This window comes from Oncorhynchus kisutch, linkage group LG11 (assembly GCF_002021735.2).
Source record: "Oncorhynchus kisutch isolate 150728-3 linkage group LG11, Okis_V2, whole genome shotgun sequence".
Classification (NCBI taxonomy): domain Eukaryota; kingdom Metazoa; phylum Chordata; class Actinopteri; order Salmoniformes; family Salmonidae; genus Oncorhynchus; species Oncorhynchus kisutch.
The window spans coordinates 21,733,624-21,757,660 of record NC_034184.2 but is presented as its reverse complement, the minus strand read 5'-3'; the positions used below and the strand labels follow the sequence as shown (position 1 = coordinate 21,757,660).

Sequence of the window (24,037 nt, the reverse complement as noted above, 5' to 3'; positions counted from 1 at the left end):
ATACCCTCCCTTTGCAACACTAATTACCATGAGCGGTAAATCATTAAAGCTCCTGTCATCACAAGTTGGAAATACGGTCATGGTTCCTCCTGGCACCAGAGGGCGGCAAAGACCGCCCTAGAGACATTTATTGGACTCAGGTGTGTCTTATTAATTCATGATTGTGTCCGTGTTAAAACACGTGTGTTTTCTGTGGTCCTTTGCAGAAGCTTGAGTTGTTTACCGTGTGAGGTCGGTTCCTGAGTGAGTTTTTGAGACTTAAGCTGTGGTCGAATACCCATACAAACATACTGTATACTGCATAATTAATGAGTATATACTATTAGTTCATTTTAGTGTACTGTAAATGAACAGTATGCTTTCAGTTGAGCGTACTAGCTCTTCGCCTGTCTACCAGAAATTGATGCTGTTGCTATGCAACCTCTTGCTAGCTAGTTAGCATAACAAATTACTTGTTAGACATTTTACGACTTCGGGTGTGTAAATTCAGAGCGTTATCAGATTGTCCGTTTGTAAATTCAGAGCGTTTCGCTCTCGGAGCGCACACTGGACGCTCGGGCCAAAGAGTAGGGTTGATTTGAGCGTTCTGACCTTACAACGGCAGTCAAGCACTCAAGCTAACGTTGGTTAGCTTGCTAGCTACTTCCAGACGCAAATGAGAACACTGATCATTTTACTCGCCCTAGCAGAGCTGGTTAGGCAGTTTTCATGTTATCCAGAACGTTGGTGACTGTGCTGCTGGCTACAATTTAATTAAACTTTTTTTGCCAACGTTTACTGACACCGGCCACATTCAACGGGTGTTGAGCGCTCGTAAATTCATTATTCTGCGCCCTGGTACACTCAAACGAGAGTGCTCTGAAATCGGAGTAGATAGCCAGAACGAATTTACAAAGCACCTGAATGTCCATTGAGAACGCACACCGACGATACCATTTAGCTAAGCCAGGAATGACGGGAATAATAAAGCGAATAAACGTTAGGTAGTTAGATAGCTTATAGTTAATATACTGGTAGCCAACTAACGTTAGGTAGCGAGCTAACATACCGGTACATATTGCTGTGATGATATGCTAAGTGGCTCGTAAGGACAGCGTAGCTAACAAATTGTCAGCCAACATAACGGGTAAGGTAACTTATTTGAAAAGTCATTACTCTATTACATTGATCAACATTTTTTTACATTTGCAATAATTATTCAAAGCAATGAATTTCTATCTGCTCTCGTTGTACTTTGGCTTCATATTTTCCATTTCCTGAACAATTGCTTTATGGGCCCTGAAGTACGGAAATAACATAAATTTCAAGTTCATTAACATCCGGGAACATTTGGCATACTAACGATATCCATACTATGACCAATAAGCATGCTATATACTCAATTCACATCACAAATAGTACAGTAAGTGCGGTTAGTATGAGTATTCAAACACAGTGTTGGTTGTTTTTCTAGTGTACTGTGATCCTGCGGCTACTGTTTCTCAGTAAAGTATTTATGTTTATCCTTACCACTGATTCCTCGTCTGGTCTCTTCTCTGCACCTGGGTCCAACCTCACCACGTCACAAATACATATTTCATATCTGAATGCAACCCATACAAATGTTATGATGAAACATTGTACAGGCTGTTGTATTTCTATAGCTGTTGAGTCACCTGTTCAATTATTTCACTTGAAGCAAAGCTTATAAACCAGTTCGATGTAATATAAAAATATATTGTTCCATTATTCTGTAAATTGTATGACAAATTTCTTACCTTAAACTTTTCACTTACATTTTGCTTACATACGCTAACATTAAGTAATGTGTATTATATTAGAATAGATATAAAACTATAAAAGTGTATTGGGATATTATCCAGTGGTGTTGTGTCGTGTTAGATGCAAGATTATTATGTGTAATGATTTGTCTCAGTCTGTGTTGTGGTCATTAGAGACTTTTAACTTTTTATTTCAAGACATGTATTACATGAAACAACTGCCAATGATCAATGTATTTTCCATTCCGAAAGCAATTTTTAGGCCAAATTGACGCCAAAAGTTTTAATTGACAGTTTTACTACTAATGATCTAAGTTTGCAGTAACTGTGAGTGGACTCATCTTTGTATTATTTCATGGCATCTGAATTAATGGCAGCGATAGGGGAATATTTTTCCTTCATTGAGACTAATGGCGCGTGATCTTGTTAGAACATGAAATTAGATTTATTGCACTAATACTATAATTGTGAGGGTGCTGTTTGTCGCCGCTGCCTCTTGCTCCTGGCCCTGTGCTTCTAGTGTAATACCTTTCAGATTCTTGTCAGCACTTCTTATGGAGTATCGATATGGGCCTTTGTTAAAAGTATCCCAGCCTCTGTAGCAAACTCAACTTGTTTTTCTAACCATCAGTGTGTATAGTTTGTAGTGTCAATGAATGAATTAGTCATGAATATTGTACAGTCAAGTTTATCACATTACTTTGATAATTATATAGATATACATACAGTATATGTATTTTTTCCATACCTGCCCGGTATATACAGTACACTTGTTGTGCACCACTTTTATGGAATAATTTTATTATATCTGTCACTAGTATTTCAATAGGTGTTGTACCTCTTTTCCCTCACCACTCTGTATTCCACCTTTTATCCTCTTTCTGTAGTGAGCCAAGCGGGCATGGCAGCAGACGTTTGTCCAGATCCTGGTATTCCAGAGAATGGGAAGAGGATGGGCTTTGACTTTCAGTGGGTGCCTTTTCTTCACTCTTATCAGGTTTGGCGTCAGTGTAATGGGAACTGTGTGGAACCGCTTTAATCAGTGCGAGCCCTGCTGCGTTGCATTTTTAAACCCCCACTGCTATACCATCACCATTAGTGACTGCAATTGCACACCCTCAATAGGTGATACGACCCTCTTAAAGAAGATACCTTAATTCAACAAGGACCATTACTTGTTTGTTAAGGAGGCAGACTTACTTATAACCATTAAAAACAAAGCAACTTGAGAATGGTAGGGAACTTGTACACAGAGAAAAACAGTGATATTTAGAGGAAGGAAGTCTGTCACAGGCATAGAAGGGCCAGGGGTCGATGGTGAGCTCTGTACGACCGGTCAATCACTTACGGTCATTTGTCTCTCCAACTCCCATAGGGTCGGAGCCAGCATCCAGTTTTCCTGCGATGACAGCTATGTGCTTCAGGGATCAAAGAGCATCACTTGCCAGAGAGTGACAGAGACACTGGCCGCGTGGAGTGACCACAGACCTATCTGCCGCAGTAAGTGTGAATGCATGCAGATCATTTTCCCATCCCAACACATTCTGTTGGTACATTTTCCCATCTTGTTATTAAGGGAGATGAGGGACACGCACCAATGGTGGGTAGGTTGTTCAATGGTGAGGGACTACAGTACAGAGATTCTTATATGTTGAGGATGTAACTGCTACCTACTACCTCCCAGGTCAAAGACTTGAATGTTCTCTATTCTTCATATTTCCATGGCTTTACCTGGAATTTACAAAGGCTATTCAAGATTCAATCCCCTTGATTTAAAAGCATGGAGACGTCTTCTCTCTTTCTTTATTGAGACTTGCAGTTGTTAGCCATCTGTGAGATGCAGTAACTGCAAGCTGTCTTCCTTTGAAGTGTTAATACCTGGGATGAATATCACATGAGCTCCCAAAATTATTGTGACTGCATGGTAGGCTTTTGTTAGCACATGTTGTGTACAAAAACAGAAAAGGTTTATTTTTACAAGTTCTTTGTTGTTGTTGCTATATACACTATTTATCACCTTTGGAAATGTGATACTGCTCTCAATGGGTTTCCCCTGACTAAAATTCTGTAATCCCTATCCATTTAGATTTGGGGAAGCATTTTTTTTTTTTTAAGTAAAATACATTTATAGCAGTCCATATACAATAGACTGGGTTAAGTGCTACCAAACTGTAAACGTGGAAAATATATTGGATTTGAAAAAGTAATCAACGTAAACGGTTGTTTTGAGGGTGAAACTTCAACCAGAAGATTATGTCCTCATTGTAACAAGTTTTCCACATATAATGTTTTTATTTGAATTTGAACCTTTTAAAACAACATTTGATCTTCAACTATAGGCTATGCAGCACCTCCTACTGGATCGTTGATTTATCTACAATTATTAATTTGATCTCTCATCTAGGGTTTTAGCCAAATCCAGCCTTGCTTAGCTTTGATATTTGTCACTGACTTCTACCAATATGCTATCATGAGAATGATTATTGAGAGCTCTCTTAATAACTAAATATTTTCACTGTTGCTATCGAAGTCATTCCAAAGAGTAGGTTTAACGGAGCAAATTAAATGCAATCATACATATGTCCTCATATATCATCAATGATACTATTTAGGCCTATATAGCATTTGCAAAGTCATCAACAGCTGTTGTTTCAATTCAGGGTTAAACTAAACTAAAAATATGCTATATAAATAGGCCTAGGGTTTCAAGCTTTAATTGATTTTCAAATGTAATCTTCAAGTTAATCATTAATATTAAAATCTAAGTTAAAGTATAGGACTAAATCAAATCAAACGTTTTTTAAAGGGGATTTACATTTTGAATAGATTCAATTAAGTCCTATTCTTTAATTTAGATTTTTGGTTGAGATGGAGTGGCGAATCCAACATATGAATTATTAATTCGTAGACAAACTGGATATTGGATTGTTTTTGGTTGTCAATGCAACCAAATAACAACATTTGAAGGAGATGTATCAAATCAAATCAAGATGTACAGTGGGGCAAAAAAGTATTTAGTCAGCCACCAATTGTGCAAGTTCTCCCACTTAAAAAGATGAGAGAGGCCTGTAATTTTCATCATAGGTACACTTCAACTATGACAGACAAAATGAGGGAAAAATCCAGAAAATCACATTGTAGGATTTTTAATGAATTTATTTGCAAATGATGGTGGAAAATAAGTATTTGGTCACCTACAAACAAGCAAGATTTCTAACTTTCAAAGCCATAGAGGACACAGGCCTCCAGATAACATAAATCAAAATGAAATGAGGCAGTATGTCAACCATCCAGAAGTAAGAGTAACCATGTTTGACAATTTCTTAGTACCATTCCTGGGAAGTACTGATTGATCCAGACACTTTTTTGTCACAGCATCACCCATGAATCCCTTTAAGAATAACACTCTACTACCCCCTCACCCCCAAACCTCTCTCCACTACCATCCCCTCCATGCGGAGCTAAGTAACAGGTAGAAGCCATTAAATGTGAAGTTACAAAGCCTCCAGCTCAGAGATACACTGCTGCTCTTTTCTCTGCCGGATGGGCATGATCCCAGGTGATTATTTAGTTAATTATAGACTGTTGTTCCGACCTGTAAATGAAGAATGTGCTCGTTTTGCCATTTTTTTCTATCGACTATAGAACCCTCTGACACTTTGATAATTAACAGGCGCACAGCCTAGTCATCAGAGATTTCATAATTAATCATTTTCAGCTTCACCTCTTGATGATTTCACTCACCAATCCTCAGTTGTTGTGGAGCGGATAAAGTTTGAGTAATTAGGTGCTATTAAAAGGCACTGTTTTGTAAACAAGCATATTGGCTTCAAGCCTTTCAATGAAGGATACCACTGTAGAAGGATACCACTTAAGGTTGGATTCGCAGAAGGCTGGAATCCAACCTTAAGATTCCAGACACATTTTCTATGACGCAACACATGGAATCTCATTTTTGTAAGAGAAAGTGTCCATCTTCCAACCTTGAATGCATTCCACGACTAACTGTTTTACAGAAAATGTACAGCAGTGTCAAGTCTATTTCTGGAGTTGGTTGAGGTTATCGCTTTACCAAATAGCTCATCTTTCTCAGTGTGATTGTGGGATGTATATCACCTGTTGTATCATTGAATTGTTCTTTCCAATGTTTCATTTCTGATGGATGTATTTGATTTGATTTCAACAGCGAGAACATGTGGCTCTAATTTAAGAGGACCAAAGGGCTTCATCACGTCCCCTAATTACCCTGTTCAGTATGAAAATAATGCCCACTGTGTCTGGGTCATAACAGCAGTGGACAATGGGAAGGTGAGTCAGATGTATTTTCTTCTTTCTTTCACTTTAACACGGTGAGTTATCAGCATTCATATACTTGCTAATGAATCCCTCTGCAAGGTGATTGGTTCAACTTCAATCATTTAATTCATTTTTTGTAGTATTTTGCAAGTTGAGTATCAAGGCGTTATCACATTATTTTGGATGCAGTCAGAGATGTTTTGACTCTAAATGAAGGGAAATATATTTTATTGTGACAGTGACCCAATAGGACAGATCTTACGAAAGACAAAATGTTCTGTGTTGCAAAATAGTATGTGAGGCATACAACTTTAAATTATAACAAATGTGTGGTATATTTATTTACCCTGCATGATGCCAAACAACCCATGACTTCATTGGATGGCTTCATTGGCATTGTTAAGGAAACATTTCATTATCATGCATTGTTTTCTTTCAGCGATTAAACAATTTGTTTATACTTGGCATGTTTATTTCATTTTCTTTGAATAATAAACTCCACAAGTTAACGGCAAGAATGGAGATGATTTCTGTGTGAAAATTATATTTTAATTCAGTCACCTCAATGTCAGAAAAGTTTCAAGAGCAGTATTGGAATCATGCTGATGCAATGGATAAATATCTATTCCGTGGTGGGGGGATCCAATCACATAATCATGATTATGTTACCGTGTTAATGCAATGCCATTGTGTGCATTAGCGTACAAATGGCATTAAATTCACGAAATGATCATAACAAATATGAGGCATATTAGCAGAAAAAAAATCTAATTTTATAAAGAGGGCCCACTTGAAACTGTGCAAATTAATGTTTTCTACTTGTCGTGTATATCCCTCGTGCAACATAGGGGTCAGAGCACTAAAGATAAAGCAAACAGTAATTCATATTTCCTGCTGTAAATTATGGATACTTCAAGAAAGAGTGCCTTAAAGGAAATGGAACTCTTCAAAGTGATTGGAAATAAATAATTAGTCACTTGGCCTCCCAAAAAGCCATATCACAACCTACAGTTGAAGTAAGAAGTTTACATACACTTACGTTGGAGTCATTAAAACTTGTTTTTCAACCACTCCACAAATTTCTTGTTAACAAACTATAGTTTTGGCAAGTTGGTTAGGGCATCTACTTTGTGCATGACACATGTAATTCTACAGACATATTATGTCACTTATAATTCACTGTATCACAAGTCCAGTGGGTCATAAGTTTACATACAGAAGCTGACTGTGCCTTTAAACAGCTTGGAAAATTCCAGAAGATGATGTCATGGCTTTAGAAGCTTCTGATAGGCTAATTGACATCATTTGAGTCAATTGAAGGTGTACCTGTGGATGTATTTCAAGGCCTATCTTCAAACTCAGTGCCTCTTTGCTGGACATCATGGGAAAATCAAAATAAATCAGCCAAGAACCCAGAAAGAAAATTGTAGACCTCCACAAGTCTGGTTCATCCTTGGGAGCAATTTTCAAATGCCTGAAGGTACCACGTTCATCTGTACAAACAACAGTGCACAAGTATAAACACCATGGGACCACGCAGCCGTCATACCACCCGTCATACCATTCAGGAAGGTTCTGTCTCCTAGAGTTGAACGTACTTTGGTGCGAAAGTGCAAATTAATCCTAGAACAACAGCAAAGAACCCTGTGAAGATGCTGGAGGAAACCGGTACAAAATTATCTATATCCACAGTAAAACGAGTCCTATATCAACATAACCTGAAAGGCCTGCTCAGCAAGGAAGAAGCCACTGCTCCAAAACCGCCATACAAAAAGCCAGACTACCGTTTGCAACTGCACAAGGGGACAAAGATCGTACTTTTTGGAGAAATGTCCTCTGGTCTGATGAAACAAAAATAGAACTGTTTGGCCATAATGACCATTGTTATATTTGGAGGGAAAAGGGGGAAGCTTGCAAGCCGAAGAACACCATCCCAACCGTGAAGCACAGGGGTGGCAGAATCATGTTGTGGGGGTGCTTTGCTGCAGGAGGCGTGCACCTCACAAAATAGATGGCGGCATGAGGAAGGAAAATTATGTGGATATATTGAAGCAACATCTCAAGACATCAGTCAGGAAGTTGAAGCTTGGTTGCAAATGGGTCTTCCAAATGGACAATGACCCCAAGCATACTCCCAAAGTTGTGGCAAAATGGTTTAAGGACAACATAGTCAAGGCATTGGAGTGGCCATCCCAAAGCCTTGACCTCAATCCTCAGGAAAATTTGTGGGCAGAACTGAAAAAGTGTGTGCTAGCAAGGAGGCCTACAAACTTGATTCAGTTACACCAGCTCTGTCAGGAGGAATGGGCCAAAATTCACCCAACTAATTGTGGGAAGCTTATGGAAGGCTACCTGAAACGTTTGACCCAAGTTAAACACATTTTTTAAAACAATTTTTATTTCGCAACCAGCTATGCTAGTTGAGAACAAGTTCTCATTTGCAACTGCGACCTGGCAAAGATAAAGCATTGCAATTCGACACAAACAACAACACAGAGTTACACATGGAATAAACAAAACATATAAGGCAATGCTACCAAATACTAATTGAGTGTATGCGAACTTCCCACTGGGAATGTGATGAATGAAATAAAAGTTGAAATAAATTATTCTCTCTACTATTATTCTGACATTTCACATTCTTAAAATGAAGTGGTGATCCTAACTGACATAAGACAGGGCATTTTTACTAGGATTAAATGTCAGGAATTGGGGAAAAACTGAGTTTAAATGTATTTGGCTAAGGTGTATGTATACTTCCGACTTCATCTGTATGTGTTGTGATAATTGCGTTGTTTGCTCTATTACCTGTTAATTCATATTCCTTGCGAACATGATATATGGGCCTAAAGGCCGAGACAATAAGGAGACACAGTGGCAGAATGAATTCAACAACACCTTTGCTTTATCACAAAACCGGATAGCCACCTCTGTCCAGTGAAGTCCACAAAGTATATTGCATGTACAGCATGGTCAAGCAAGTTAATGTTTCCAACATTTTCGGACCACTAAACAACTTTTGATTTAGAACCACAGAGTTACCGCAAGTCCCAAAGAAACAGGAGCTGCCTAACCTATTCCATCCTCCTCTCTTTCATGTTGACGAAGCAGTCTATCACTTTGTCATACAGTACATGCTTTTATTTTTCGTTGTTCTAGGCTACCTGGCTAAAATGCTTGTTCTCTAGCCTAACTTCCATTCATGGGCAACATTACCTAGTTAACATGAGTCTTCTACATCTAGCTACATACTCAACTTCCATCCTCTCTGGCCAGGGGCACAACAATGTATGAATTAATGGCTGGATCAGAATTGCTGTTATACATTGGCCAGTATGGAGATTTAAGTAAAACCACAAGTCCAAATCCCTATCCCCATCCATGGCTAATTTAGGAAAGTGCCAATTTTAGTTAGCTGGCTAGCTAGCCACCGGAGGACAACAACACAAATAGATGTAACAATTCAAGTTTTTCTGACAATGACGTATGCTCTCAGTGGGATTTGATAGGAGTGACGCCAAATCCAAGCTGGCTTCCCTTGACACTTTTTTTTGGTGCGCCAGGACCATTCACAGTTGAGCTTGCTTAGTTTAGCTCAACTCTGGCACATTTTTTTATACTTTTTTTTGTCAAGGGAGGCCAGATAGTTGCTGGCTTCCTTTGCCTTCAATGCTATATAGTCGGCAACAATGCCATACTCGTTTGGACCAGAGAGCGTCAGATAGATGGCCTACACATAGAGAGACAGAGGGGCGCTGTTATGCTTGCTCTGATGTTTTCTCCTTTGAGATACATTCAGCCTCTTGCGACTGAAGGAAAATTGTGAAACACTGAGAGAGGAAAGATACATTTATTTTTGTATTAGTCCAACTTTACAGTTGGCACTATGCATTAGGGCAGGTAGAGTTCTCCTGGCATCTACCAAACCCATATTTGTCCGATAGACTGCCAGATGGTTAGGCATGATTCATCAGTCCAAAGAATGCGTTTCCAGTGCTCCAGAGTTCAATGGTGGTGAGCTTAACACCACTCCAGTCAACCCTTAGCATTGTGCATGGTGATCTTAGGCTTGTGTGCTGCTGCTCGGCTGTGGAAACCTATTTCATGAAGCTCACGATTAACAGTTATTGTGCTGACGTTGCTTCCAGAGGCAGTTTGGAACTCGGAAGTGAGTGGACAGAAAATGTGTATGCGCTTCAGCACTCGGCGGTCCTGTTCTTTGTGGCCTACCACTTTGCGGCCGAGCCGTTGTTGCTCCTAGACGTTTCCACTTCAACACTTGACAAACTGAATTGTTGGAAAGGGGGCATTCTATTACGGTGCCACGTTGAAAGTCACTGAGGTATTCAGTAAGGCCAATCAACTGCCAATGCTTGTGTATGGAGATTACATGGCTGTGTGCTTGATTTTTTTTTTTACACCTGTCAGCAATGGGTGTGGCTGAAATATCCGAATATACTCATTTGAAAGGGTGTCCACATGCTTTTTCATATGTAGTGTATATTGCACCAAGTACATGGTCCTTAGAGATTTTGATTGAGATGTTTTTCTTCCAATGGCTGGGGTTGTGGCAAATGTTCCTGTCTGTCTCCTGTGTAGACTGATAAGTTTGTTCCTTTTCTTTAAACCTATTTCAATTAATTTTGCAGGTAGTATAGGATAGAATTATCTTAAAGTAGTCTGTTTTGTAATAAAACTACTCTTCTGAAAGTTGTTTTTACCTATATTTATTGCAAGAAGCAAGTGCCCTTTTTAAATTACTTGCTGTGTAAGTCAAGCTTTCATTATTTCCTTCTCTAATTTGTGGTATGCCATTATTCAAACATTAACCAGTGAGGTTTTTTTTAGAACACATGGACACATTCAGCTCAAATGAACGTCCATTCTGTGGCTTTTTTTGCTAGTTTGGGAAGATATGAAAGTCATGTTTTGGGCTTAACTGTAAACTGTACCTCAAACAACTATGTTCATGTCTGGAGCAAGTTTTGATACATTTTTATTAATTTTGTGCATACAATCATTTGAATGTTTTAACTCACAATTGGACTTCAATGTTATGCTCTAAACCGAGAGTCACCTGGCATACCATCATACATCAGACTAGGTTACCCCAAGGAGTATAATCCATTCACTAATTAATATAGTCATTGACACATTAATATATTTACCCCTGATGTGTTAGTGTTTGTGTATATAACTGGTTGACAGTATTTATAAACAAATAGTGTGATGTTTTTGACAAAACAATGTTGTTGGGACACAAAATGGGCTAAATGTATAGGGACAGGTGTTCAAACCAGACATTGATTATTTGGGATGAGTTACAAAACATCAACAATCTCTACAAAGTCACAGGGAGGTTTTAAGCATTTTAGAAGTCTTATCAACAATTGAATACAAAACAGAACCATTGAACCAGTTGTCATGCCTTTCGGTTCTGAATAAAACAAAGGAATCAATAGTGCCCTAAAATATTATCTACAGACCACTTAAAGGAACAATCACGAAGATGTGCTGTCAGCATGCAATTGTGTTGATATAGACTATGAGTTCTGTTTTCTCCATTGCTTAGTCTTCTGTAAAAACCCTATTGGTTTTTGACAGGGTAATTTGAGAGGGTCGTAATGTAGACTTCTCATTTAAGATTGCCTTAAACTGCTTACTATGAAACAAAGTTTGACATTCCACACAGATTGCTTGTCCAAAAACTTCAGAGGTGCTCATAGTTGCGTAAAAACCAACAACATATGTTTACCTCTATTGATGGTATATTATCCCAGAGACACAAGAGAAGGCTAGTAAAATGTCCCAACAGTACAGGTGTCACCTGATTCAATATATACGGTTAGAGCACAGCTTTAGGGAGTTACCATGGACATGGATATTGTGGTGACACTGAGAAATGAAAGGCTCTCCATATTCTATTGTAATTGTAAATGGCAGGTCATTGTGTAATTGCTCATTTATTCTTAACCCTGTCCATCTCTCGGCTTGTATTTTGGCTTGTTCCAGTTATCATGACTTCATCACATTGCTACATGTATTTGGACAGTGTCTGTTTTTTATTATTATTAAAGCATAGTTCGGAATTCAATCTTAGCACACATTGTTTTTTGCAGTGCGATTTCTCTCAGGTGGCTTATGCTGTATTGGAGTTCTCAATGGTGTTATGTCAAGAAGATTGGCATTTAATGGATAATGGATTGCCACAAAGCCACAATGATCCTTAGACAATGTATTGTTTTTGTGCGCTTTGAAGTGCAATGCATGACGATTGATATACAAACAGATGGTGCAGCAGTCTAATTAAACACACATTCATCAAATCTACATATATTAGTGTTAAGTTCCATTAAACTGTATATTATTCTTGGTTTAGTAGCCGTTGGTCATTGAGGGAAAAGTGTGTGTTAGATCTTGCCCCGAGCTATTGTTATCATTAATCTCTGCAATGTATTTTTTTTCTTCTGAAGAGTTGAGAGTACAGTGTCTTCAGAAAGTATTCATACCACTTTACTTTTTCCACATTTTGTTGTGTTACAGCCAGAGATTTTGTGTCACTGATTTACACACAATAGCCCATAATGTCCAAGTGATTTTTTTTTGCAGATTTTGTTTTTAATTAATAAAAAATTAAAAGCTGAAATGTCTTCAGTCAATAAGTATTTAACCCATTTGTTATGGCAAGCCTAAACAAGTTAAGGAGTAAAAACGCGCTTCACAAATCACATAATAAATTGCATGGACTTATTCTGTGTTCAATAATAATGGTTAACATGATTTTTGAATGACTACCCCATCTCTGTACCCCACACATACAATTATCTGTAAGTTTCCTCAATTGAGTAGTGAATTTCCAGCACAGAGTCAACCACAAAGACCAGGGAGTATTTTCAATGCCTCACAAAGAAGGGAAGTGATTGGTAAATGTGTAAAAAAAAAAAAGAAAGGCAGAGGCTGAATATTCCTTTGAGTATGGTGACGTTATAAATTAGGCTGTGTTAGGTTTATCAATACGCCCAGTCACTAAAAGATACAGGCGTCCTTCCTAACTCAGTTGCCTGAGAGGAAGGGATTTCACCGTGGTGATTTTAAATGAGTTACAGAGTTTAATGATTGTGATAAGAGAAAACTGAGGATGGATTAACAACATTGTAGTTACTCGACAATACTAAGCTAAATAGTGAAAAGAAGGAAGCATGTACAGAATAAAATATATATTTGCATCCTGTTTGCGACAAGGCAATTAAGTAATACTGCAACGTGTCCTGAATACACGTTTTGGGCAAAACCAACACAACACATCACTGAGTACCATTCTTCATATTTTCAAGCATGGTGGTGGCTGCATCATGTTATGGGTATGCTTGTCATTGGCAAGGACTAGGGAGATTTTAGGGGGGGTACAGCTAAAAGCACAGGCAAAATCCTAGAGAGAAATCTAGTTCAGTCTGCTTTCCAACAGACACTGGGAGAAGAATTCACCTTTCAGCAGGAGATTTAACCTAAATCACAAGACCAAATCTACACTGGAGTTGGTTACCAAGATGACATTGAATGTTCCTGAGTGGCCTAGTTAAATGTTTGACTTAAACCGGCTTGAAAATCTATGGCAAGACTTGAAAATGGCTGTCTAGCAATGATCAACAATCAACTTGACAGAGCTTGAAGAATATTTTAAAGAATAATGGGCATATTGTACAATCCAGGTGAGCAAAGCTCTTAGATACCCAAAATGACACACAGCTGTAATTGGCGCTAAAGGTGATTCTACAAAGTATTACTCAGGTGTGTGAATGTAAATGAGATATTTCGGTAAAACGTTTTAAAAATACATTTTCAAACATTTCTTGAAATACATTGTCATTATGGGGTAGTGTGTGGAGATGGGAATTCAGGCTGTAACACAACAAAATGAGGAATAAGTCAAGGGGTGTGACTACTTTCTGAAGGCACTGTACATGGCATGGTGAGTTATCAGAGGCTCCTGAATAGTAAACTGGCTATCAGTGAACTTGTACTCAAGGGTTTAGGCTCTCACATTGATCATTCACTTTGGGCCCTTTGGCTTGCTAATACACATTTCAGTGAGGATTGCCCAACCTACACAGGTAATATATTTGTGCTTCAAGTTTCAGAATTAAAAAATATGGATGGGAATAATGGTTATTTAATGGCCCAAATGAGAGAATTTTAGGATGCTGATGGGTTTGTCCTAATTAAGCTTTATTTCTTCCCTTCAAGCAATCTCCGCTGAAATCCAATTTTCTTTTAATTGCCTTTCATCCTGTACAGGCATCAAATGTGGAGGCATCTTTTTTTCTCAAGGCTTTGTTTGTGGCCAGGCATTGCAAATACTTGAACTGCTCTTTTGCATTTCATAATTTCATTGCCACCCCAAAATAATTTGCAAGTGTATTTCATGGTTTCATTATTTCAGCTTCCGTGGTAGCAGTGGCAGAATTGCTTTTTACACATACTATGCAATGATAATCAGTCATCACAGCACTCCCCAAAAGACGTGTTTGAAATGATAGAGCTTCAGCAGCTGAAATGTTGCTGTCTTTTGCAGCTCTAATATGACTAAGCTATGTTTTGCCATGGTGAATACCATAGAGTACCATGATGTTTTTATACATTACATGCTAAAAGACTCATTATTAGTGTATGGGATTTATGGTTATAATTCAATCATAGCGCATTACACTTTTGATGCAAAACCACACGTATTTTAAATATTTGTTTAAATCCTAACCACTGTTGACACAGATATGGATTGTTTACTTTTGGCATGATTTGAAAGGCAATTTGTTATGATTGAATTCCGACCCAAGGCTTTTAATTAATACAATTTATAGGAAACAAAGCAAACGAAGCATTGTTTAAATAGTACAATTGCAAAATTGTTTATGGCCAGGCTATAGTGGCTGTCCTTGAACCAATGGAACATTTATCCTTTTTTGAGCAGGTTATTAAGCTTGCCTTTGAGGAGTTTGATCTTGAGAGAGGATATGACACGCTAACAGTGGGGGACGGAGGGAAAATTGGCGATGCCAGGAGAGTGCTCTATGTGTGAGTACTCTGCAGATGCTCTGAATTTATCATTTACTATCTCGGACTATCCCTCCAGCATTCTCTGTAGGATTTTTTAAGTTGCACAGAACTACTACTGCATGCTCTAGTCTACACAGATTAAATAGGACAATACATTGTGCATTTATTCCGATAATACATTGAACATAATTGTGATATAATTAATACACATTTACCCCTTACTTGAAAATACTGGTCAAAGCTTTTGGAGCATAAAAACAATAAATTGCGCTTCTGATGTGAGTAAGAGACAATGAACCATTGAGTTCCATGTGATGTGTTTCAGGCTGACAGGGTCCAGTGTTCCTGACCTGATAGTCAGTATGAGCAACCAGATGTGGCTCCATCTCCAGTCTGATGACACCATCGGGTCCCAAGGGTTTAAGGCCCTATATGAAGGTATGCTTCCCATTCTCTTTGAGAACTTATACAATGGTCTGCCCAAAAAATAGATTTGGTCTGGATTTAAACCCTGTACATTTCCCATTTCATGTTGAGGTCATGCTTATTTGAGTTTCATAGTTGGTGCCACTTTTCCGCATACATAAAATTTGATATGTAAGATATGTGTTGGTCTGCCCAGCATGTCCTTTTGACTAGGCAACTATATGTGCATTTATTTACACCCTGTAGAATGTTCACTGTATGCCTAGCCAAGTCATCAATTCTATAGATTCAGTGAAAGATTAACGCAAATGGGTCAGCATATGACACAGACACTGATATGTTAGAGTTATCCAAATGAATTGCACTGGCTGGTTTTGGATAGGCTACCAAATAACATCAAAGCAAAGTTCTATGAAAATATATAAGCATCTGTTTCAATAAACACTAATGTGCAGAATTTGCTTCCACCAGCATAAACGGTAATTCATTTCCAGTATCAGATGGTCGGTCTAATTCCTTCCAACTGATGAATAGCAATGAACTTGCACTAATAAGTCATGTGTTGACTGGGCACAGTGTGCCACTCTGGCAAAGTCAAACCCACATTAAAGTAGTGTCATGCTGTGAGAGCAGAAGAGATTTGCGTTGCTGATACATACTGTGGGGACACGGTTTGCTTTGGAAGATGCTTTCCAATCAACTCAACTGCTAGGTGGAAGTACAGTTAACTTAGGCCCCTATTCAATAAAATATTTTGTGTGGAAACATTGTACAGAAAGTCTGTTGTCACCACCATCAACTTTCCATTTAGACATTTATGACATGGCCAAAAGTTTTGAGAATGACACAAATATACATTTTTACAAAGTCTGCTACCTCAGTTTGTATGATGGCAATTTGCATATACTCCAGAATGTTATGAAGAATGATCAGATGAATTGCAAATAATTGCAAAGTCCCTCTTTGCCATGCAAATTAACAGAATCCCCCAAAAACTTTTCCACTGCATTTCAGCCCTGCCACAAAAGGAGCAGCTGACATCATGTCAGGGATTCTCTCGTTAACACAGGTGTGTTGACGAGGACAAGGCTGGAGATCACTCTGTTATGCTGATTGAGTTCAAATAGACTGGAAGCTTCAAAAGGAGGGTGGTGCTTGGAATCATTGTTCTTCCTCTGTCAACCATGGTTACCTGCAAGGAAACATGTGCCGTCATCATTGCTTTGCACAAAAAGGGCTTCACAGGCAAGGATATTGCTGCCAGTAAGATTGCACCTAAATCAACCATTTATAAGATAATCAAGAACTTCAAGGAGAGTGGTTCAATTGTTGTGAAGAAGGCTTCAGGGCGCCCAAGATACTCCAGCAAGCGCCAAGACCGTCCCCTAAAGTTGATTCAGCTGCGGGAACGGGGCACCACCAGTACAGAGCTTGCTCAGGAATGGCAGCAGGCAGGTGTGAGTGCGTCTGCACGCACAGTGAGGCAAAGACTTTTGGAGGATGGCCTGGTATCAAGAAGGGCAGCAAAGAAGCCACTTCTCTCCAGGAAAACCATCAGGGACAGACTGATATTCTGCAAAAGGTACAGGGATTGGACTGCTGAGGACTGGGATAAAGTCATTTTCTCTGATGAATCCCCATTACGATTGTTTGGGGCATCCGGAAAAAGCTTGTCCGGAGAAGACAAGGTGAGCACGACCATCAGTCCTGTGTCATGCCAACAGTAAAGCATCCTGAGACCATTCATGTGTGGGGTTGCTTCTCAGCCAAGGGAGTGGGCTCACTCACAATTTTGCCTAAGAACACAGCCATGAATAAAGAATGGTACCAACACGAGAGCAACTTATCCCAACCATCCAGGAACAGTTTGGTGATGAACAATGCCTTTTCCAGCATGATGGAGCACCTTGCCATAAGGCAAAAGTGATAACTAAGTGGCTCGGGGAACAAAACATCGATATTTAGGGTCCATGGCAGGAAACTCCCCAGACATTAATCCCATTGAGAACTTGTGGTCAATCCTCAAGAGGCAGGTGGACAAACAAAAACCCACAAATTCTGACAAACTCCAAGCATTGATTATGCAAGAATGGACTGCCATCAGTCAAGATGTGGCCCAGAAGTTAATTGACAGCATGCCAGGGCGGATTGCAGAGGTCTTGAAAATATGCAAATATTGAATTTTACCCCTTTTTCTCCCCAATTTCGTGGTATCCAATTGTTGTAGTAGCTACTATCTTGTCTCATCACTACAACTCCCGTACGGGCTCGGGAGAGACAAAGGTTGAAAGTCATGCGTCCTTCAATACACAACCCAGCCAGCCGTACTGCTTCTTAACACAGCGCGCATCCAACCTGGAAGCCAGCCGCACCAATGGGTCGGAGGGTACACCGTGCACCTGGCAACCTTGGTTAGCGCGCACTGCGCCCGGCCCGCCACAGGAGTCGCTGGTGCGCGATGAGACAAGGACATCCCTACTGACCAAGCCCTCCCTAACCCGGACAACACTAGGCCAATTGTGCGTCGCCCCACAGACCGGCTCTGCCGGTTACGACAGAGCCTGGGCGCAAACCCAGGGACTCTGATGGCACAGCTGGCGCTGCAGTACAGCACCCATAACCACTGCGCCACCCGGGAGGCAACACTGAAAATATTGACTCTTTGCATCAACTACATGTATTTGTCAATAAAAGCCTTTGACACTTATGAAATGCTTGTAATTATAATTCAGTATTCTATAGTAACATCTGACAACAATATCTAAAGACACTGAAGCAGCAAACTTTGTGGAAATTAATATTTGTGTAATTCTCAAAACTTTTGACCACGACTGTACAATTACCCCTTCAAACACAAGTCTCAACCCTTACTTTATATGGCCCCACTGACAGTTTGCACAATTGACAGCTCAACAAAATGCATAACCCTGCACAATGAGACCACTCAATGTCACACTAGTGCCTACTGTCCAGGTACCATGTTTGACAGCAAAACCACTGAATATAAGTGTGTCGGGACGTATTCTTAGGGGGCCCCGTACAGTAGGTGTCCATGTCTACTGTATATATAATCTGGGGCAGTATTCACCTGTAGTATGCATCATATAATTACATCTGTGTGAGAAATGCTGGAAACACCAAGTGATACCTACATTTGAACTATTTGAAACATTCAGAACCCATAAGTAATTGCTTGTGTAAATGATCAAGCAACATGTATCAGTCAGAGGGAGAGAATCATGGTATAAAGACTGTCTATAAGATATACTAATAAAAAATATATTTTCTAAAGACTGTCTATCGATACATATAAATCACTAAATTGCCACATATAATGATGAACGTTAAGGATTAAGTATTCTAATAATTGCATAATACCATCAAACTCACTTTGCAAGTAGGTAAGCATTTTTTGGCAGAGGCTCCTAGTAAATACTGTAGTTTACCCGTAACTTGTACTTGATTTCTTTCTTTAATTCCTTCCTGTAGCACATTCTATGTGCATATTTCTTATTTATTCTGTGACATGATTCAGATTTTCTGTCAAACAACAGGGTAAGGTAGGCTCATTGTGAGAAAATATATTTTGAGGGATGTCTCACAAAGCGGCTGTATAAGAGGGAGCAAAATTGTGTTTTTGTTGTCATGCATTTCCAGATACATTACAATGTGAGAACAGAGCCAAGTAAACCCGTTGCTATCGAAAATGGAAACAATGAGCTTCATTCACTGAGCTTTATTCGGTGGAACTGCAGTCTCTTTTGTGTGTATATATATATATATATATATATATTTATTTATTTATTTATTTTTATCATGCCGTATATATCCCAGAAAACTGTGACACAGAGAGAGCATAAAGATAAATTACAAACATTTCTCTGTTATTTGTGGACATTGATATGATGCTTTGAGTTGTTTATGACATCTTTGAAATATTTGCATTAACTCTGAAACAGACCACTGTGTACCTCAATGGCATATATTTTGATGTTATCTCCTGCTTACCATTTCTTCAATGCTTGTACTTTCACCCACAATATGCATGTAAATGGTAGACATGTCCTAGACAGCTGATTTGACTCCCAGCTCATCATAATTTAGGTTATTGGACAATAAATTCAGCGATGGACAGACACTTGAGGCATTTTTACATATTAGTGTTTAAGAGCATGGTAAATCCTTAAGACAGTAAGACAGTTTACATCTCAATCACGGTTGCAATCGGGCTGATATGCCCTTAACCTGAATGTGGAGCCTACGCATAGATCCCTCAACTAATTGCTCTTGGCAGCTCCAAAGGTATTTAACCGGCACTTAACATCTCACAAAGGTTGTTGAATGTGCTGCTGGAATTAAACTCATCCCCTGTAGATTATTGCTCAGCTGGGCCAGTGGAGCGATAGCTACTGAGCTGACATGCTGGTTGTTAACACAAAAAATGAACTCTTCCAGAACGTCATTCATTTGTCACTGTCATTTTACTCATGCTAGAAAATGCTGCCTCCACCTGAACTTGTAGAGGAAATAGACAACAGTTGGCATGCCAGTATATTGCTCTCGCTGTCTTGTTCTCTATTGGATTATATTGATGGTTCTAAAATGATTATACTTGCGTAAGGAATGTTGTGTTAGAGGAAAGCTGTCATGTTATGTTTTCAGGATATGAAGATTGCTCAGTGGATATCAGTTTTAGGACATTCAACCCGGAGAGCAACTAACCAGATGTCCTTAGGAATTGAAACCATTGAATGAACTTGAACATGGTAACGCTTGCATATTTTTACAGAAATCGACAAAGGAGGGTGTGGGGATCCTGGCATCCCGGCCTACGGCAGAAGATCAGGGGAGAGGTTTTTACATGGCGACATGCTAACGTTTGAGTGTCAGGCGGCCTTTGAGTTGGTCGGCGAGAGAACAATATCTTGCCAGCAAAACAACCAGTGGTCTGGAAACAAACCCAGCTGCGTGTGTAAGATGCCATTTCAAAATGTATGACTTTAATTAACAACACTCTCATTTAGATTGATCCATCTGATATACCTACATACTCCCAACAGTCCAAAGGAATGTGGTATGACTATACACTCTGACACATGTAAAGCTGTCATCATTGCTTGGTCAACACTCCCTGCTGTCCATTCTGTTGCTATACCTATCATAGATCATTACTCCTTTAATTTATACATTGCTAACGGAGCTTACTATTTACCATTTCTAAACAGAGGTCTTAAGAGTAATTTTTTATTTAAAGTAAGAGCTGCTGTTGCAGGTAAGCCTGTATTGTTAGTTAGTAGATTTCAATATTTTCCGTTCACCCTCCCTCTGGCACGAAAGCTGACACCAGGGTTAAGCAGCTATACAGCCAAGGGCAGGCAGCTCTTGGTTGATAGCCTCTCTACTGTCATGACACTGAATTATATTATTCCACCTGGTGCAGTGAATAGAATGAGGAATTCAAAGGAAAGCATGTATCCCACCCATTTCAAACAAAATGTCTTCAGTGATGTCTTATAAAAGAGCTAATTTATCTCACTGTGTGCTGCATCAATGCATGATGGCAGATCTGTGTGTATGCCCCTATCTATTTTTGCAGTTTCCTGTTTCTTCAATTTCACCACCCCATCAGGAATAATCCTCTCCCCCAACTACCCTGAGGAGTATGGGAACAACATGAACTGTGTATGGCTCATTATCGCAGAGCCAGGGAGCAGGATTCATCTAATTTTCAGCGACTTTGAGGTAGAGCCCCAGTTTGACTACCTAATTGTGAAAGACGATGGGATGTCGGAGCCCACCACGTTTGGCACATTCTCCGGGAAGGACGTACCCTCTCAGATAGCCAGCAATGGACACATCATGCGCCTGGAGTTCCAGACTGACCACTCCAACACTGGGAAAGGATTTAACATCACTTATACAAGTAAATGGCCCTCCCTTCTAACGATATTTGCGTTTTAGCTATATTTTGATGACCCATGGCCTTCACAATGTCTTCTGTTTTGCAATTCAGAACTGCATGTAGCACAAATACTGAGTCAAGGGGTCTCTATAGTATCTATTCATATGTGTTCAATCAAATGCTAAGTCAGGTATACTCTTACAAGGGAAGTTACAAAGCAAATAAAAAATGTAAATTCTGTCTTCAATTAAAGGATCCCTGTCTGAGAATGGAGACTCATTAGCTGGAAGTGGGTGGGAACCTTCTATTTAAGAATTTGTATGGCCATACTATACATTTCCCTGTGTAGACAAATCTATCTTTTCCCTGTAATTAAAACCAGCCACATCCCATTTGAATTATTATTAATTATATTATATGTGATTAACTGGTCATGATATTAGTCAAGAAGTAATGCATCCTCTTTCCTACTTACTTACCCATGAATTCAATGAAATTATTTCACACAGATGACATTATGGCAAATTTAATTCAGATTTCTCCCTTTTCTCTCAATACTACACTGTTTAAAGGGGCCTTGGGAATGTTTGTAATTTAAATCATTTACAATCCTAACATTTAATGCATATTTTAATGCAAATGTGTGTACCAGTTGGCCTCCAACATTTTGTATCTGTAAACACGAGATAAGAAAAACAATAATACTGCAACCTTGAAGGTAAGCATGATCTATTTTCCCTTTTTTGCTGATAATTTAGAGACATTATCATGAAACAGGAAACAGCAATGGTCGAGGTGTGTTCATGTCCTCTGCCTCGAAATAGACACACTCTGTAGCAGAAAAATATTGAACTGATCCAGCTGTACCCATTGTTAATGGAATTATGCTTGTGCCACACTGAGCTGAAAATAGGTCTGAGTATTGCTGTCCCCAGTTCCTGTTTGCTATCTCTAGGACACATTCTCTTCTTGAACTCTCGGCCGGGGAGACTATGCAGAGACATGTCTCTCCTCCGCAGCTCCTGGATTTATTTGGTGGGAGAGTAACAGAGGCAGTCTGCAGTGGTTGGAAAGATTATTAATGGAATGGAGGAGGATGTTGTTACCATTCTTATCTCGCTTATGCATCTGCATCCAGGGGCATCATGCACCCCAAAAATCTGAGGGGTCACAAAGTATGTGAGGATGACTGGGGGGTGGTCCGGAGGGGGGCTATTCATTTTCAAACACCTGAAACAGCATTTTCCTACAATCTAGAGCCAGAATCATTATGCTTAATTATATGTAAAAAAAAATAATAATAATAATTTTTAAAAAATCTGCAAATTTAAGAATACCTCTTGAGCTGTCTGTATCCTGCTGACTGGTGGTTCTTTTTTAAAAGAAACTAAATATGCTTCTCTGCATCTCTGTAAAATCTGGGTAAAATATAGAAAGGAATGTGAGTCTTATTCAGTACATTAAGTTATTGCTTTCTCATTTAAAGTCTACCAACCTTGCCAGCAGGCAAGCCAGCTAAGATAGTTAGACAAGCTAGCTACTCTAACTTGATTGATAGCCTGAAATGGCTTCTTGGTAGCTAGTTATGACATTGGGAGATTGGGAACCTATCTGGGCTAGCTAAAGATAACTTTAGGCTAGTAGTATTACCAATAAAAAAAACTTGCATAATTTACAAACAATCTGATGGGGCACATGCCCTTGTGCCTCCTGTGGGCATGACACCTCTGCCTCCACCCCCTGGAATCTCCTCTCACGATTGGAGAGTGACTAATACAGGGAGTTGTTTTTGGCGGGAGGTGTCAGCCATGTGATGGGAATGGCCTGTGGTGTGGTAACTCAATAGCTCTATAGAACTGGTGTTGCCGTGTTAGGAGGAGAGGGACATGTCTTCCAATCTGGCATGGGAAGTGACTATCAGAGAGCAGGCGTGTATTGACAATGAGGCAGGGAAATGGACGTGTTGCCTTCATGGCATCAGTCTTTGCCACTGTGCTGTGTTCATGTTGTTGCCTGATTAGCATCTATTCTCAATTACTAAATAATTAACAAGGTTCTCATCGTGTTCTCTGGGATAAGACACACAAGTTAAATGTGGCACAGAATCCAGTTTGATATCTTCTTATTGATTAAAAAACAATAGTACAGAAAACACTGAAATCACTGAAAAACACTGAAACCAGTTTTATTTTCCTCTCTAGCGTTTGGTCAGAATGAATGCCACGACCCCGGCATCCCTGTCAATGGCCAGCGGAATGGGGAGCACTTCTTGTTGGGGAGCTCCGTGCTCTTCACATGTGATGAAGGCTTCATCAAAACCCATGGGTCTGAGTCCATAACCTGCATCATTCAGGATGGAAATGTAGTGTGGAATGCAGCAGTTCCTCGGTGTGAAGGTACTGTGTAATGTTGCACGATAATCCATATAATCCTATAAGTATCCAGTGGAATCTGCCAATGTCATCCTGATTCCCTTGGGTTGGAGTGGGTGGGCACTGGGCATATCATTGTTGTCATTTGGTGAAAAATTGTAGAGCCACTAAAAGTATGCTACAATTCTACAAGTAGTAAAGTATACCCAGTAATTAATAATCTCAAG

General features: G+C 39.4%; 1 protein-coding gene across 1 annotated transcript in view; it reads left to right on the top strand.

The window, feature by feature from the left end:
• Positions 1 to 24,037, top strand: part of LOC109898910 (CUB and sushi domain-containing protein 1-like) — a 218,863-nt gene that overhangs the window by 22,252 nt on the left and 172,574 nt on the right. The window contains 8 exon segments of the mRNA XM_031836493.1: positions 2,648 to 2,729; positions 3,136 to 3,260; positions 5,947 to 6,068; positions 15,025 to 15,128; positions 15,436 to 15,548; positions 20,326 to 20,508; positions 21,133 to 21,459; positions 23,640 to 23,834. Coding sequence (XP_031692353.1) covers positions 2,648 to 2,729; positions 3,136 to 3,260; positions 5,947 to 6,068; positions 15,025 to 15,128; positions 15,436 to 15,548; positions 20,326 to 20,508; positions 21,133 to 21,459; positions 23,640 to 23,834 — 1,251 coding nt within the window.